This window comes from Ammospiza nelsoni, chromosome 3, assembly GCF_027579445.1.
Source record: "Ammospiza nelsoni isolate bAmmNel1 chromosome 3, bAmmNel1.pri, whole genome shotgun sequence".
Taxonomy (NCBI): Eukaryota; Metazoa; Chordata; class Aves; order Passeriformes; family Passerellidae; genus Ammospiza; species Ammospiza nelsoni.
In genome coordinates this window covers 90,613,860-90,629,332 of record NC_080635.1, presented here as the reverse complement: position 1 = coordinate 90,629,332, position 15,473 = coordinate 90,613,860, and the positions used below count along the sequence as shown (strand labels likewise).

The 15,473-nt window shown below is 40.6% G+C and overlaps 1 protein-coding gene across 4 annotated transcripts in view; it reads left to right on the top strand.

Moving 5' to 3' along the window:
- ORC3 (origin recognition complex subunit 3) overlaps nt 1–13,255 on the top strand; it is a 35,406-nt gene extending 22,151 nt beyond the window's left edge. For 2 of the 4 annotated variants that reach the window (XM_059469131.1, XM_059469135.1), the window contains exons 14-20: nt 2,034–2,167; nt 4,526–4,611; nt 5,083–5,180; nt 6,079–6,220; nt 10,334–10,450; nt 11,533–11,612; nt 12,703–13,255. In XM_059469131.1, coding sequence (XP_059325114.1) covers nt 2,034–2,167; nt 4,526–4,611; nt 5,083–5,180; nt 6,079–6,220; nt 10,334–10,450; nt 11,533–11,612; nt 12,703–12,808 — 763 coding nt within the window. In that variant the 3' untranslated portion in view covers nt 12,809–13,255. The remainder of the gene's footprint in view (nt 1–2,033; nt 2,168–4,525; nt 4,612–5,082; nt 5,181–6,078; nt 6,221–10,333; nt 10,451–11,532; nt 11,613–12,702) is intronic. The other 2 variants (XM_059469134.1, XM_059469132.1) reach the window with 2 other exon arrangements.
- The last annotated feature ends 2,218 nt before the right edge of the window (nt 13,256–15,473 follow it).

Genomic DNA, 15,473 nt, shown 5'->3' with positions numbered 1-15,473 from the left:
GTAGAAAACGGAGAAGCTTTAGATCAGCTTATTTCTCATTTTCTAACAGGGTACCTCTTTTGCCTTTTATGAATTATGTTTGAATGTAAGGTTTTAAGTTTCTGAATTGTGTTTCTTTTGTGATTGGCTTCTCTACTTCAGCCTTTCCCTGAACAGGCTTTTATGCCTTCTGCTAGAAGTCTCTTCCCAAAGGTGGTGTTTCAGGTAATCTCACTTGAGCAATCTAGACAGTAGTTACTCTACCTGAGTTTTCCAAAGTGTAAAAGATGCCATGGGGTGACAGAGAATGTGTGAGCTTCAGTTCATTTTGCATTAATTCCATCACAGGAGGGTTGGAGAGCGTCTCACTCGATTGGTTATGTGGAGTTAACTGGCTGGGACATCTCATCAACCTTTTGGGTGGCAAAACTTCAAGGACTGTCTGCCCTATTGTCTTCTGTCTAGATACTGTACTCTGGTTTTTGTCTGCTAATTATGGGTGGCTTTTCATCACATGCTGCTTATCACAGTCCTGCCCTTCTGTGGCTGGTGCTGACCAACATGGTATTGCTTCTTCAGGTGATTTCCCTCTTCAGTTTTCAGAAGGAGTTTCTGTGGACTTCATTGTAGCTTCCTTTCTTCTCTTGCATAACTTGTCTGAATAATCAGAGTTAGATTTATTTACTGCCTTTTGGTGATCTGAGATCTTCCTTCCTGCTTTAAATCTGACTCCTCACCAAATGAAAATCTTAACCCCACTGATACCTGGCATACCTTGCAGTAATCTCAAACCTAAAAGGTTGCAAAGGATCTTTACTGTTTTGTCATATGTGATAGCTGCCTTCTTGCCTATTCTTTGGGCCCTGTAATCCCATTGTTGTTCATAAGCTTTTCTAGAACTTGCAGTTTCCTTTTGAATAACAGTAGGAAAATAAATTTGTTCTTTCCCATTTGCAGATCTCCAGATCCACTTATTTTCTCTCCGTATTGGGTGTTTAACTGCAGTGTTTTGTCTGGCCTGGAACAAGGCTATCTTGTTTACCCATTATAGTACAAGACAGTTTCAAAATGTTTTGTGTGGTCAAGGTCATACTTTCTGTTGTTAACTCCTGATGCTTTTCTGTACAAAACAAGTGCATCTGAAGACAATACCTGACTTGCAAAAGTCTGTAACCCTGAAGCAGATAAACTGAAGTTTTAAATTTTAACCTTTAGAAGTATTTAGTATCCATTGCCAGACAACTCAAATTGCAGTTGTCCCTCCAGATATCCACAGAGCTTCCCCAGCCTCTTCTGAATTCTTCCTTAAATTTCTTAGCCAGTTTTTAGGTAGCTGATGAGGAAACCCACTGCTTGAGACACTGACCACCGTCATTGCTTTGTTATCTTTTACATTAGGATTTTGAGACTGGGCAGTGCTCAGTGACACTTGGGAGAGGCCCTCATAACTAAATACTAAGTAAATGCTGAGCTGGAGGTTGGGCTAGATCTCAAGAGATCCCTTAAAACTTCAGTGGTTCTGGGATTCTAGTGATGGTTAAATTTACAGCAATTAAAGACAGAAAAAAGCATACAGATTTCATTTGAGAGTAATTCTGAGTCACAGAGATTAATTTTGTAGATGTGTTTACATAGTGAATTTTTTTTTACCATTTCATTTACTGGTTTAAGGAATGAGTTCTGAACCCTACCATGATTCGGTTTTGAGTGTTGGGTTTTTTAAAATTTTGTTTTGATGTCTGACTCACAGTTTCAAAAATTGCAACTCCTGTGTCCAGCAAGTGTTTTTAGATAATCAGGAAAACTACTCTTCTGCAAGAAAATGTAAAGGACATCATCACCAAAACTAATTGGTTTGTTTCTTACTATTAATGACAGCAGGCAAAAAACCCCTGACTTTGCTGCAAGACTGAATATTTGTAATCCTGGAGATTTTTTCTTTTAAAAGGAATTTTTCAATTTGTTTTTATTTTTTTAACTTTTTTCAACTAAGAACATTGAAAGCTGTTTCATCATTCTGGTTTTCAACTTCAGCCAGCAATTGTGTCTTTTAGGATGCTGAATAAGACTGATTTGGTAACCATGCTCCAACAATGTGTGGAAATTTTGATGTCATCTTCTGGAAAGGAGTTTGATAGGGCAGTAGAAAAGTTGAAGGAGTTCCTGACCCAGTTTCAGAATCTAGAAGGTGGGTGTGTACCATCATGTATTCCATTACAGATTATATAAAAGCTATTTTGTAATCTGACCATTTTCCCTGAGATAGCCTGTCATCATATGAAACCATCATATTTGCAGGATTTTTTTTAATACATGCACAAATTTAGGAAATGTTTATATTCTCTACTGGTATGTGGTTTGTGTTTTTTATAATACGGAGGAGTGATGTAAGATAAGAAATTGGACAGATCAGCAAACATTATCCCCTAAATCTCTCATACATGTATTTTGAGCATTTTAACAGATGTTGTAGTTGCTAAAAACAAACTGGTTTTAAAGATACATAGCAGCAGACAGGCAAGGACTGCATAAGCAGTCCTTATGACATGGAATTTAATCCCAGTGTTTGTAAGGTTCCTTCCCCTGCACGTTCAGAGCTAGGACCCCAGGTGCCAGTTGTCAGCTCTGCTGACAGGCTGTGACCTGTCAAGCCCCTAGATTTGATTGTTCGTGGTCCAGGACACATTTCAAAGTTTGGCAAGGCAAGTGAGTAGCAGCATTCTGTCTTTCAGAGGCAGGTTAACTGAAACTGCTGCATTTTCTCTGAAACACGAGTATGATGTATTCCAGCATTCTTCTGGAATAGGAATGTTGTTGCTTTCCCTGGATTATGGAGAAGCACTCCTCAAAGATTGGCTTTTGAAGATTAATTGGTTATCATCTAGTCTGTTTATGCATATTAATTAAGCTCATTACCAGTGTGGTTGCTGTACAGCATTTGGACAAGTAGGCAGCAACCCCCAAGTGTAGTCAGTATTAATTAAAGTGGTCACATCACACTGTAGGGTTAACTGGGGGTTGTCCAAAAGAATCAGCTCTTGTCTGTACTGTGTATTTTCATCACTTTGAAAAAGCTGTGTATATCATCACTTTGAAAAAGCTGTGTATATCACTGCTGGTACAAGCACTGAGGAATCTGAACTATGATGGAAAACCAAAGGTTTGTCTAGTTTGGAAAAAAAGAATTCAAGCAAAAGGCTTTTAAGTAGTTGGATTCTTATCTTGAGGAAATGAATAAGGAACAACAGGTTTGGGGATTCAGAACTGCAGAACTATAAAGCAAAAAAGACAGTATTTATGTTTACTTAGGATTTGAAGATGAGTTTAAAATAGAGAAGGTCTACTGAATCCATGAATGATCTTAGTTTCTTTTCAAAGTGGATTTAATTTAAGCTCCAAAGGAGAAGTGAGAAGTTAAGATATACTGTACATGAATGGATTGCTGCATTAGATAACTTTTTACTTTATATTTATGTGATGGTGTTGATCTTTAGTGAGGGTTCTCAGACGTCTGCCAAAAATGTGATGTACCCAAATTGCCCACAGAGCTCCTAAAGTGAAAGGATATAAAAATACTGTATTTTATAACAACAACAGAATCCATTGTCCTGACTGCCTAATGAACTGAAAAACATAAAATCGTGAAGCTTGAACAAATGAAATATCTTCACATTCAGTCTATTTTGAGCTGCAGGATTTGTAAAATAAAAAAATATATTGGTGTACTAGTGGAGAGGAAGTTTTCTGATTTGAAGTCTTCAACACTCAGATGAATGTCCACAGGACCCTGGAAGATACCAAATTGTTCTCTGCAGGTCACCAAAAAAGCTTTTAAATATCATGATTGTCACTGCTGATAGAGCTTTACCTGTGATGTGTGGGTGGAATCTCCATCTGCCATCTTCTTGAATAAGGCAAGAAATCTAGATTCCTTTTTTTCTGATTATCACTCATCCTGGCACTGATTGTGCTTTGGGAGGTTTGGCTTTTTTGATTTTACCTAAAAATTACTAAGAATTGGTGTAATTGATCACCGAACTACGTGTCCATGAAGATGTAATTTTCTTATAAATTAAGGTGAGAATAAAACTGGGCAATGAAGTACCTTAGCATGCTTCTGTTTGCTACTCTGGTTGCAGTTTCTGCATTAGGTAGGGACAACTCATTTCTTACTCATTATTTTTCTGCACATGAGAAGGAAAAAAAAATTTCAGCATGTGGCTTTTTAAAAAAAGCATGAGTAGTACCTAGTCCTAATGTGTCAAATTAGCAAATGTTGAGGGTATGACCTAAACAGAATTAAAGTGATGTGCAAGGCTTGTGCTGGGCCTTTGCTGAAGGGCTGAATTGTTACTTAATCACCGTTGGCTAAGCTGTACCGCAGACTCCTTTTTTAACAATCTTCTGCAAGATGCAAGACCCAAAAGCTACCTGTTGTTGGGTCTGTGTGAACAAGGAACTGCTGAGTGCTTTGAAGAGTTCTTGGGGTTAGGAGGTTTATGTAGGAAAAGTTTACCCCACATATCAAACTTTAGTTTTGTTCTAGTAGCAGAAGCTTCCCAAGAACGACATGTGTCTGTATCGCCACAAAAGGAGCTCCAGAAGAAGACAGACCTTTATCACCTTCAGAAGGTTAGGCCTGCCTAGGCTTTACTGACTGGTTCCTTAAATTAATGTTTTAAAATGTTCATAGTTAGTTCTTCCCAGCTTGCTGGATCTCTGAGTAAAGGGTTGTGTGTGAATGTCTCATCTTAAAAATGAATGAATAAGTACCAACTATGTATTTCAGGCCTTCCTGACACATAGAAAATTATAGAAAATAATCTATCATAAACCAGGATTTTGAAATGCAAATTAGATGTTTTTATTTAACTTGTAATTTAGACATTCTGCCTAACACATATTTCTTTGAATTTCTCGAACTCCTACGGATTTGAGAAATGAATACATTGGCCGAAATAAAAATAACTGCATGATTACATTTCAAACATCATCAGTGAGAACATGCCAGCAAAAATTAATTATACATGTTAAACACATAGATTGTGTTCTCCAGAGAATAACTGCCTCCTATGTAGTCTTATGCACCACTTTTTTTTAAAGACTTTGTTGGAGTTGAAGGAATCAAGGAGGTCTAAGAAACTGACAAAGTTTGAAATGCTTCGTTTTGAAGTTGTTGACTATATAGACAGTCTTGTAAGGTGAGCCTTCCTGTTTTATATTCCTGCATTAGTTTGCACTATAAGTTGCAAATGAAATTTTACTAACATGTTAATCTTGTCAAAATTGTGTCTCACTCCCTGTGGCACACTTTTTTTTCTCTTCCTATTCTTTCTTTGAGGGCTCTAAAAATAATAACTAAAAAAACCCAAACCAAGTGAACGACACCTCTTTTCCAAGAGATCAGTTGAAGTAATTAGAGTACAAATGGACCAACCTGCTTTGGCTGCTGAGACAGTGTTGAGGGAGGAGTGGGTATAAGTGGCAAAATAAAGTCAAGAGTCTTTACCCTAATCTTTGCTGATCTGTTCTGCTTACAAAACTGTACAGATGTCAAGTGTGATATCCTGTCCATTTTGGGAACTGTTTTGGTGAGCAAACCATAGCAGATGCAGTTTTGGAGGCAGCTCTGAAGTGGAAAATGTGAAAGGCTTGTTGTGGTGGGGGAAGAGGTGAAGGCATTTGTTAATTATAGAGGGTGGGGGGAGGCAGAGAAGCTAACAGAAGTATCACTGCCAAGCAAAAAGCTTCAGCTAGGAAGGCCAAGATGATCACAGACTCATGGTGCGGCCTTGAGATGGATAAATAACATCTGTGGAGTACTTGACTGGGTTAGCACTGTAGCTGCTGCCCTTATTTTTGAATTTGTCAGTGTCCCAGCTAGAGTTCTGTGCTAAATCCATTAGATATAGGGTTGATAATAACAGATTTCTCTGCTTAAGAGTTTATTTCAGTGCTGTTCATCTTGTTTTTCAGAGATTTTTCAGTATTGGATGGGAAAGATGCATTTTTATAGTCTGACAGCAGTAGACTTGTGTTGTTTCCCTTCAGCTGAAGCTTGTGTCTCCCCCACACCCCCCCTACCTCCTGCTTTTCCAGAAGATACCTTGTTCCTGCAGACGAGAGGACCCTGCACGAGATCGTGTACTTCAACGGCGCCGCCGTTCTGCGCGGGCACCTGAACGCGGCGCCCAGGACGGCGCTGCACACGGCGCTCAACAGCCCCCACTGGTACCTCAAGGTGAGCAGCTGCAGGCTGTGTGAGCGTGCTGGGCAGGCTGAGTTTGTGCTTCATGCATCTTGGCACATGCTCAGCTGTTCTGCAGAGAGCTAGCAAGTGCTGATAAGCAACTGGTGACTTTGTTCAAGGAGCTGGGGAATCTGTCTGGCGAAGGTAATTCTGGGAAGGAATCCATTTTTCAGAGCGTGTCCCAGCCATGATATTTTCTTTCTTCTGTAGATGTAGCAGAACACTAATTTTGTCCTCCACTGCAATTAGGATGACTGTCCACAGGGAAAAATAAAGTGTCTGTTACTCTTTTCAGAGACTTTCTTAATAGGGCTGGTGCTCAGTCCTCACTATGTAGATTAGCTGTAAGGTAAAGGGTGTTCAGGTGGAGTCATAACGTTAAAATAGCATAATTACAGCGTATTTGACCAAGTCCTTTGTTTTCCTCTATAATTTTATTTTAATCCTTTTTGTACATTGATATCCTATGTTTTCTGAGTCCAAGAAAAGGATCAGCTTAACCCTGTCCTTTTCTATAAGAGAAAAGCAGACTGTTTTCCGCTTCTTTCATAAGTAAAACTGAAAGTATGACCGAAAGAAAGAAATACCCTAGGATTTGGAAAAGGAGTGAACATACATTTCTTTTTACTTGATTATAGAAGTTGCTTGAACTTGTTCTTATTGTCTAACATTTTTCCTAAAAAATGCATCATAATTTTGAAGAAAATATTGGTTGTGGCTGTATCAGAGTAATGCACTATTGGATCAAAGCTAACGCTATCAGGAACTGTAAAGGCTGATAAAGATCAGCCTTTGAAATCTACATTTGTATTGAAATCTGATTTGTATTGGGTTTGCTGGCACTGTCCTCGATTTGAATGAAGGTTATCAGTTTTGCTGTGTGCAGGAGTTATTACTAAAAGCATTTACAGAGCTTATTTGTGAGAACAGTAGTTAGCAAGTTACCATTAAAGAAACCTAATATGAACCTCAGTAATTTATATTTTTAGAAAACCTGTAAACACATAGACTAGGACAGCCAAGAAAATGTAACTACTGATGTCTTTAATAAGTAGTCTGTTCTCTTTGATGAGTTGACAAGATTTAAAGCCCTTTGTCATCCTGTACTTTGTACTTGGACATGCTTTAACATATTTCCAGCATTTTCTGAGAAGATTGTGAAGTTTTGGCATAGCTTCTAACAGTAGCAGTATTGGCTGAGTACCTTGCTTAGCATTTTAATCCAAGTGAGTCAAATATTTTCTGTCTATGACTTCTACGTGGTTGTGTTTTTCTGCACTGTGACCAGAGCAAAGTTCTCCAAAACTGGAGAAGAAGGCCAGGAAGGCCTTCCAGAAGGCCAGGACAGAGAAGTGCTTCAGTAGAGTACCAATGAATAATTAATTTGTGATGCACTGCTTACAGGAGTCCAGTTAGTTATTTAGCAAAGTGTGAACCAAGGGTCATATTTATCAGGTTGGGGGTAGAAGAGAACCCAAAAAAAGCCTGCATCAAACCCAGCATAATTCTAGTTTCACTGATCCCTTGAAAACTGAGCAAGCTGAAACTTGGGATACCAGCTCCCACATCAGGGAAAGGATTTGGTCCTTGGGATAACATTGATTCCAGAGCAAGGTATGCTGTGTCCTCTCTCTACCTTGGGGCAGGGTCAGGCAGCAGCAATTCCTCATCAGCTGTGTTCTGGGTTGCTCCCACTCCTGTTCTGTTCTTTTGGGAGCAGCACCTTTGTGCTGTACAGGTGGATCCACAGCTGGCTGCTCGTTGTGGGGCAGCTTCCTGCTTGTCAGCCTGGGTGTTTCCTCTGGGGACCACATGTGTGCTGCAGCCTCAGAGCTGAGGTTTCCCTGCTGGCAGCTGCAGCTCCCTCCCAGCTCCCTCCACTGCTCTGCAGAGCCTCGGCCCAGGTACCACAGGGGAGGCTGGGATCTCTCAGGTGCTGCTGCAGACGAGTTCCAGGGGTGTGCAGTTGCTCTGGAAGTTGCATCCTCTCTTGGTTAACTGTCCTGACCTTAAAATTAAAAAAACAATGCAAAGAGTCCAGCATTGCCAGGTTGGCACATGGGTGAGCAATAGAAAACCACAGAGCTGGGTGCTGTAGGAGAGGGGAAAGGGAAGGGTGTAGTGTTTTGGGCAGTGGTGAGTCACTAGATCTAGATCAGCCAGAAGTGTAACCTCACGTGTGCCAGGTACTAACACAGGAGTATTGGAAATCCTGAGTTACAGAAGTGTACCATAATACCCCTGAGTTCCTGATGAACTAATGTCAGAACTAATTGTAACACTGTGAGGGGTTAGCCATATTTCTCTGAATTTTTCTGGAAACCCTCTTGCAATGAACTGACAGATACTAACCTAAGGTCTATAGCTTTTATGTTCCTTGTAGGGGAGAGTAAATAAACTTGAAAATTGCTAGGTGTTCTGTAAATTGTGAAATGTCTCATAAGTGACAGAGTCCAAACTGGAGCTGAGTCTCAAAAATTGCAGGAATTGACATCTATGGGTAAACTACAGATTCTTGGGCAAAATTTTTTTGCTTAGCCTTCTTTCCTGTCTTGAAAAGCATTTTTCTCTTGAAGGTATCTGTCATTGCTACAGCTTTATAACTTCCCTAAAGTTGCTTGTATATTTTACTAGCATATGAAAGTGTTTTAGAACGAACTTCTGTGACCTGAAAGGAATGATCAGTGGTTGTTTTCATGTTAAGACAGCTGACTTCTTAGAGTGCATGAAACTGAAATGAAATGCTGTAAATTTCTGGAGCTGTACTGAGACTTTTGCCTCTGGCTCGAGTGGCTTTTCACCTTCCCAAGTAAATGGTTCAGTGCTGATGACCTTGAATCCAGGAGGCTGGAAAGCTGCCCAGCAGAAAAGGGCCTGGGGGTGCTGGTCAGGAGTGGCTGAACAGGAGCCAGCTGTGCCCAGGTGTCAGGAAAGCCAATGGCACCTGGCCTGGAGCAGCAGGGCAGGGACTGTCCCCGTGTGCTCTGCAATGGTGAGGCTGCATCTTGAGTGCTGTGTCCAGCTGGGCCCCTCCCTTTAAAAAGGACATTGAGGTGCTGGAGCATGTCCAGAGAAGGACAACAACAACAACAACAAAGCTGGGGGGGTCCTCTGAGGAGCAGCTGAGAGAGATGGGATTGTTTAGCCTGGAGAAAAAGAAGCTCAGGAGGAACCTTATCACTCTCTACAGCTGTCTGAAAGGAGGCTGGAGCCAGGTGGGGATTGGCTTCTTCTCCCAGGGAATCTGCAACAGGACAAGAGAAAATGGCCTCAAGTTGCACCAGAGGAGGTTTAGGTTGGATATTTGGAAAAATTTATTCCTGGAAAGAACCAGCATTAGAACAGGCTGCCCAGGGAAGTTGTGGACTCACCATCCCTGGAGAGATTTAAAAGACATGTGGATGTGGCAGTAAAGAGCACAGTTTAATGGTGGCCTTGGCAGTGCTGGGTTAATCATTGGACTCACATGATCTGCAAGGGCTTTTCCAACCTTAATGATTCCATGAATTTCCTGAAACATAGTTTACTTGGTGAGAAATTAGACTTTTGCCTTTACAGATGCTGAGTTTCAAGCTAGAGATAAATGATTGTTACATTTCAAAGATAAAACTCTGGGATGAGAGAAGCAATTCTTTTTAGTACATATGACAGATCTATAGTAAGCTTTCCTTTCAAGGGGGCTGGGGGAAAAATCATACTTTCCTATTTTCTACATGGCAAATCATGACTGGTTTCTTCTCCTGACTCCATAAAATGGAGTATTTCTGTCTCATATGTAAATAGAACTAGCAAAAAAATGCATAAAAGAATAATCAGATAATCACTCATTACAGCAGATGCTGCTAAGTGTTACAGAAGGAACACCAGGAGTGAAGTAGCTGGGGGGGGATTGTTGGTTTTTTTTAAATAGTATACTTATTTTCCTGGGGTTTTTTTGGTTTTTTTTTCTTTTGTACCATCAACTTGCCATTAAACACACAAACAGTAAACATTTGCATAAAATACCTACTATCTGAATTACCTGAAATAATGTTTTGTCTAGCCCTTGGAATTGCTCAAGATTAGACACTGATCAAAGTTACTGCCTTCAATTTTTTTCATCAGAACCAAGCTCTGAGATGTGATGGAGGAGGCATTTCTAACAAAGCCCCTGACATATGCATAGTGTATAAGCTTCATTTGGAATGTGGCAGATTGATCAATCTCGTGGATTGGTTAGAGGTATGTGATGCAAACAGTGCCTTTGCCTGCTGTCAGTATTTGATTTCCCTTTTTCCTGCATGGCTGCTTTCCTTCAGTGCCCCTTCTGACAGTTTATATCATTGCATAACTTGGTCCACAAGACCACAAGAACCCACAGTAACTCCAGTAAGTCTTTCTCTATTGTGAATCATTTATTTCCAGCTGTGTCAATCTCTGATGAAACTATTTTGCTTCTGTTTCTATTTTAAGCTCAGCACAGGTCAGATTTTGTGCTTAACAAAATTGCCTTTCCTTTTTTTTTGTCTTTAAGTATTCTGTGACACTTTTGTGGAAACAGGCAGTGGGGGCTCTTGGAGAGAATGCTTGTGCCAGAAAAAAGCCTGGGTCCTTCTAGCTTGATAACCTGTCTCCTACTGTAGCCAAAAGCAGAGAAAATATAGCAGGAGAATATACATTAATATGATAAAGTCTCCCTGGCTAACAATCACATTTTAGCTCTAAGTTTTCCTAAACTTGAGTGATTCTTCTGTATTTTGTAAACCTACCTGGATGTCATTACCAGTATATTTTAGCAACCACAGCATCCTCTGCAAGAAACTCTGTAGCTTAACCACCTGCAGTTTAGAGGATACTCCTTTTGCTTCTTCCAGCTGTGCTTTGTTTGCTGCTGCCCTGGTTGTGTATTGTGTATTCCTACCCAGACTCCTGCTGTCCCTCAGTTTTATAGATCTTCACAGCCAACTTACCTCTATCGCTTCCCCAAAATATTTAAGCAGTCTTACCTTGAGAATATTTTTTCAGTTCTGTAGTTTCTCTGAGAATGGGTCAGGAACCAGAACCATTTGAGATCTAAAATGCAGGCACAGGAGTTCAGAGAATGATGTCTTGCATTCTATTTTCCTGCCATGGTAATGTGTAACCTTGCTTGCTCTTTGATTGCTGCTGAACTGACACACTTCTGGAGTTCTCCTTCCAAGATCTTATTCCCCCTGAATGATGGCCTTCAGCTCAGAGGTCACTGTTTTATATGCAGATCTATCTGTCTGGATATAAAACTGGAATAAACCTGGAATAAATCTGTGCTGCTTTTCCCTTTCTAGGCTTTCTCAACTGTGGTGATGGCAGCTGAGGAACCAAATGCAGATGCAGCTTCCTCAGACCAGGTCGATGATGTTATCCAGTATCCTTTCTCATTTTTCTCAAGCTTGACATGGAAAAGCTTACAGGATTTATGAACCAGGGGTTTTAAAATATAGTTTCATGTACATAATTTTTAGAAAAATTATTTTAAACAGCCTTAATGTATTGAAAATGTCTAAGAAATAGATAGTTTAAATAGCTGGGCTGGGAATGGTGATGTAAGAGAGAAGATTTGGTCTACAGGAGGGTTTGGGTCTGAAACAGAACCAAAAGTCCATAAAACAAGTTGAAACTGTTTGGGTAAATCATCAGAGAGTTGGTATAGCTGCTGGATAGGGGTAGAGCATTACTGGGGAACAGATGGGAGGAGGGCTCTGACCTAGAGAGCACATGGAGAAATAGAGCTCATTATGTTCCAGTACCTTGGAGTTGAGAACGTACTTTGCACAGGACGCCCATTCTGCTTGTTACTTTGTCCTGATCCTGAACTGAGGTCTAAAAAATATTTAATAGATGAGCATTAGAACCAAAACTCATGGCTACAGCAGTAGTGCTGCCACAGAGAAGAAATGAGTAGTTATGCAAAACTAGGCTTAACTTAAGGAATCATAATTATATGCTCTAATACTATACCTGGCTTTCCTGGCCCTTCCTTTTTTACAAGCTCTACTGTTAATTGTCACTCACAATAAATTTAATTCTCTAACTCGGGAATATAAACCTGTATGTCAGGGAGGCAGCAACAAAGGCAGTGAATAAAAAGGAGAAGGTGGTGCCATGAAACCTCAGAAAAAATCTCTGTAATTATCTATCCATTTTTTTGTCAAGGGGCATAAAAGTATAAATTCTTCTGAGACACTACAAAATTGGTATGGTTGTAGGCTTTAAGCTTCTCTTAGCAGTGGGAAAAGGAACTCTTCCTTTGCTGTCATGTCATATGCATGTGGCAGAACTACTGATCAGATTGAAGATTTGTGTTTCTGTAGGCAGCTCATGCTCTGCCCTTATTTCCAACAATTTTATTGTGCAACACGTTGTGAAATCTGTGCTTACCATGACTTAGAAATCTTGCGTCTGTCACTGTCCCATCAGAAGTGTACTTGGCTTCTTTCCTTCACTGACATGCCCAGTGCTCGCTTTATTCGAGCGGTTTCAGAGCTGGAGCTCCTGGGCTTCATAAAGCCCAGCAAGCAGAAAACTGACCACGTGGCAAGGCTCACATGGGGAGGCTGTTAATGTGCCACCAAGGTGCTAATAAACCTTCCCAACAGAGCAAGGGCTCTGTTCCCACCACTCTACTTCTTCCTAACTTTGCATACTGAGTCAAAGTCAGCAGTGCCTGAGTGTTGTGAGATACATTCTGAGTGCCTGGGCAGGCTTGAATAGAGATGTTTTTTAATGCTCATCTTCCCTGTGTAATGTTCTGTTGTATTAATGCTCATGTTCCAATTACTGTATTGCTGTGCCAGTTTCAGTCTTCTTTGATGTGTGATATTTAACAGTCCACTGATAAAACTCAGGCTAGCAAGCCAAAAGGACAACACTGGCTGTGTCAGACAGTGATGAAGCAGTATTATTAACATCCTTATAAGCTGATAGGATTTGAGTCATTATTATAAAATGCCTCCTCGATCCTTGAACTCAATTTAAAAATAAATCAAACATGTATGCTAAAGAAGACAATGAACTTCCATGTTCAGCCTCTGCTGTGTGTTCTTCCAAACTAGTCCTAACTCCCTAAAAACTCATTGAGGAAGAGAATAATTGTGAAGATGCAAAGTTTTGCCCTTTGCCAAGAGCAGAAGTGAACTGTTTGAATTCCTTTTTCTAGTTGAAGTTGATGGGTCCTAGCTGACTCCTGCTGTTAGGAAAACTTGTGTCAGCAGACCGAGACCGTGGCACTTGTGCACTCGGGTGGAAGGCAGGAAAATCCCCACCTAAAGCCCATGTTGTAACCTCCCTCTTTACCATTGGTTTGTGCTGCATGCAGGCAAAGGAAACAGCTGTGTCAAAAGGTAGGCTGAGCGTGTACCAGCACTGCTCATCTGATGATCAGTCTTCAAAAAGCCACCTCACACCAACCTTTTCCCTTGACTCTATGTAAGGAGCAAATGTGTTTATGCCAAGTGTCTGTGCCCTGTTCTTCAGCCATGGGGAAAGCCTTAGGAACCAAAGGGGAAGAGCTGCATTGCCCTCCAGAGCAGTGCACCTGCCATGCTTTGATAAACCCTCTGTAATCACTTCCATAAACCAGATCTGTCCTGGGGAGAGGAAGTCCTGTTACAGAACCAGTAACTCAGCCAGCTGTTTGCCCAGGAATGTAAGAGATGTCAGGCTTGTTTTAAATACACAACTCCTGTCCTCTCTGAGTGTATTTTCCAGCTGCAGGAATTGCAGAATCACAGCAACACGTCCTCTGTGTGTAAGTGGGGGTCTGGTTCTAAATGCTGCCAGTCAGGTCAGAAGGGGGAGGAGGAGTAGGAGCTTATCAGACTCTACTGCCAGAACATACAACTTGGGAAACAATGACAAAAAACTCAAGAGCATGAACTTTTAGGATCGCAGTGGAGCACTTGCAAAAGTTTCAAGACACAGGTAAAATACTCCCATTCTTCCCTGGTGAGCAGGCTCAGGGACCTGTGCAGTAGCACACACAGCTTTCCAGCAGCAGAGGGGAAGGCTCTACACCCCCATGCTGAACCTCAACCCATTTATCTCACAAACACACTTGACAAATGAAAGGGAGCAGCACCAAATGTCTCTGTGATGTGCAAGAGGACAAGAAGCCAAGTGCTTTGCTGTGTGGCTGTCTCCTGCCACCCCCCTCCACTAACCTCACCCCAGGCAACTTTCACACCCCCAGAGGGTAAAACATTCAGAAATAAAGAGAAACCAGCCTCAACAGTGTGTGGCCTTTAATCCCCAAATGTGCAGGCAACATGACATTAAAACAGTAAAATTAATAGTTAATGGCTGTTTCTTCCCTTGAACTAGTAACAGATTTGTACGTTAAAGTCACATTTGCTGAGCTACATACGGGTTCTCAGATCAAATCTGTACTTGGCGCTTCATTTTCTTCAGCAAGGAGGGTAAGAAGGTTGAACAGTTAAAAACACAAACTAAACTGGTCATAAATTTAATTTAGTTCACCTTTCTTTCTTCAGAAGCTGAACTTTGCAATCAGTCCTACTTTCCTGGAAAGAGCTTAACATCTCTGAATCTGGAACCAACATCAGTAACAGCTGAGACACCCTCATATACCTTAGCTGAAACAAATTTCAACTGGAAAATTAAAAATTAGTTTCTATAACTGTCTGCATAGTAATTACATGTTTTGCAGACATTCCAAAAAATCTTCAGTCTGCAATGTTCACTTAAAGAAAACAGGACAAAAACACCCCAAAGTGCTAATGTCTGTAGTAGTTCTGAAAGTCTAGTGTAAAGCCTCATCTCTGAACTAACTGTATCATACTCTTAGGTAGCCACATCTTTCAACAGAACTACTGCCAAAAAATCAGACCTGAATGCAAGTTAACACTCATTAAAATAATTTTCCAACCCTTTTTCTCTACTGTTACAGATGCTGTTCTTTGACACTTCTTTACACTACTGCACTACTGGTTTCAAACACAAACTTTGTAATTTTTTTTTATCCTGAAGCCTACAACAGCAATAAACTATTAAGAACAGCCCAAGTGCCTGTAAAAGTCATTTCATCACTGAGAATGACTTCCAATACAAAAGTCACAAGCACTGGTTAACAAGAGCATAAACTTTTAATACTTTACCAGCCTCCATTTCTTCTCCCCACTGTGGAGTCAGAAAGCTTAAACCCTTCCCAATTCCCAACTCGGGAACAAAGAGAGTTTTCACAAAACAGTATTTTAAGCAGAATTTGTGA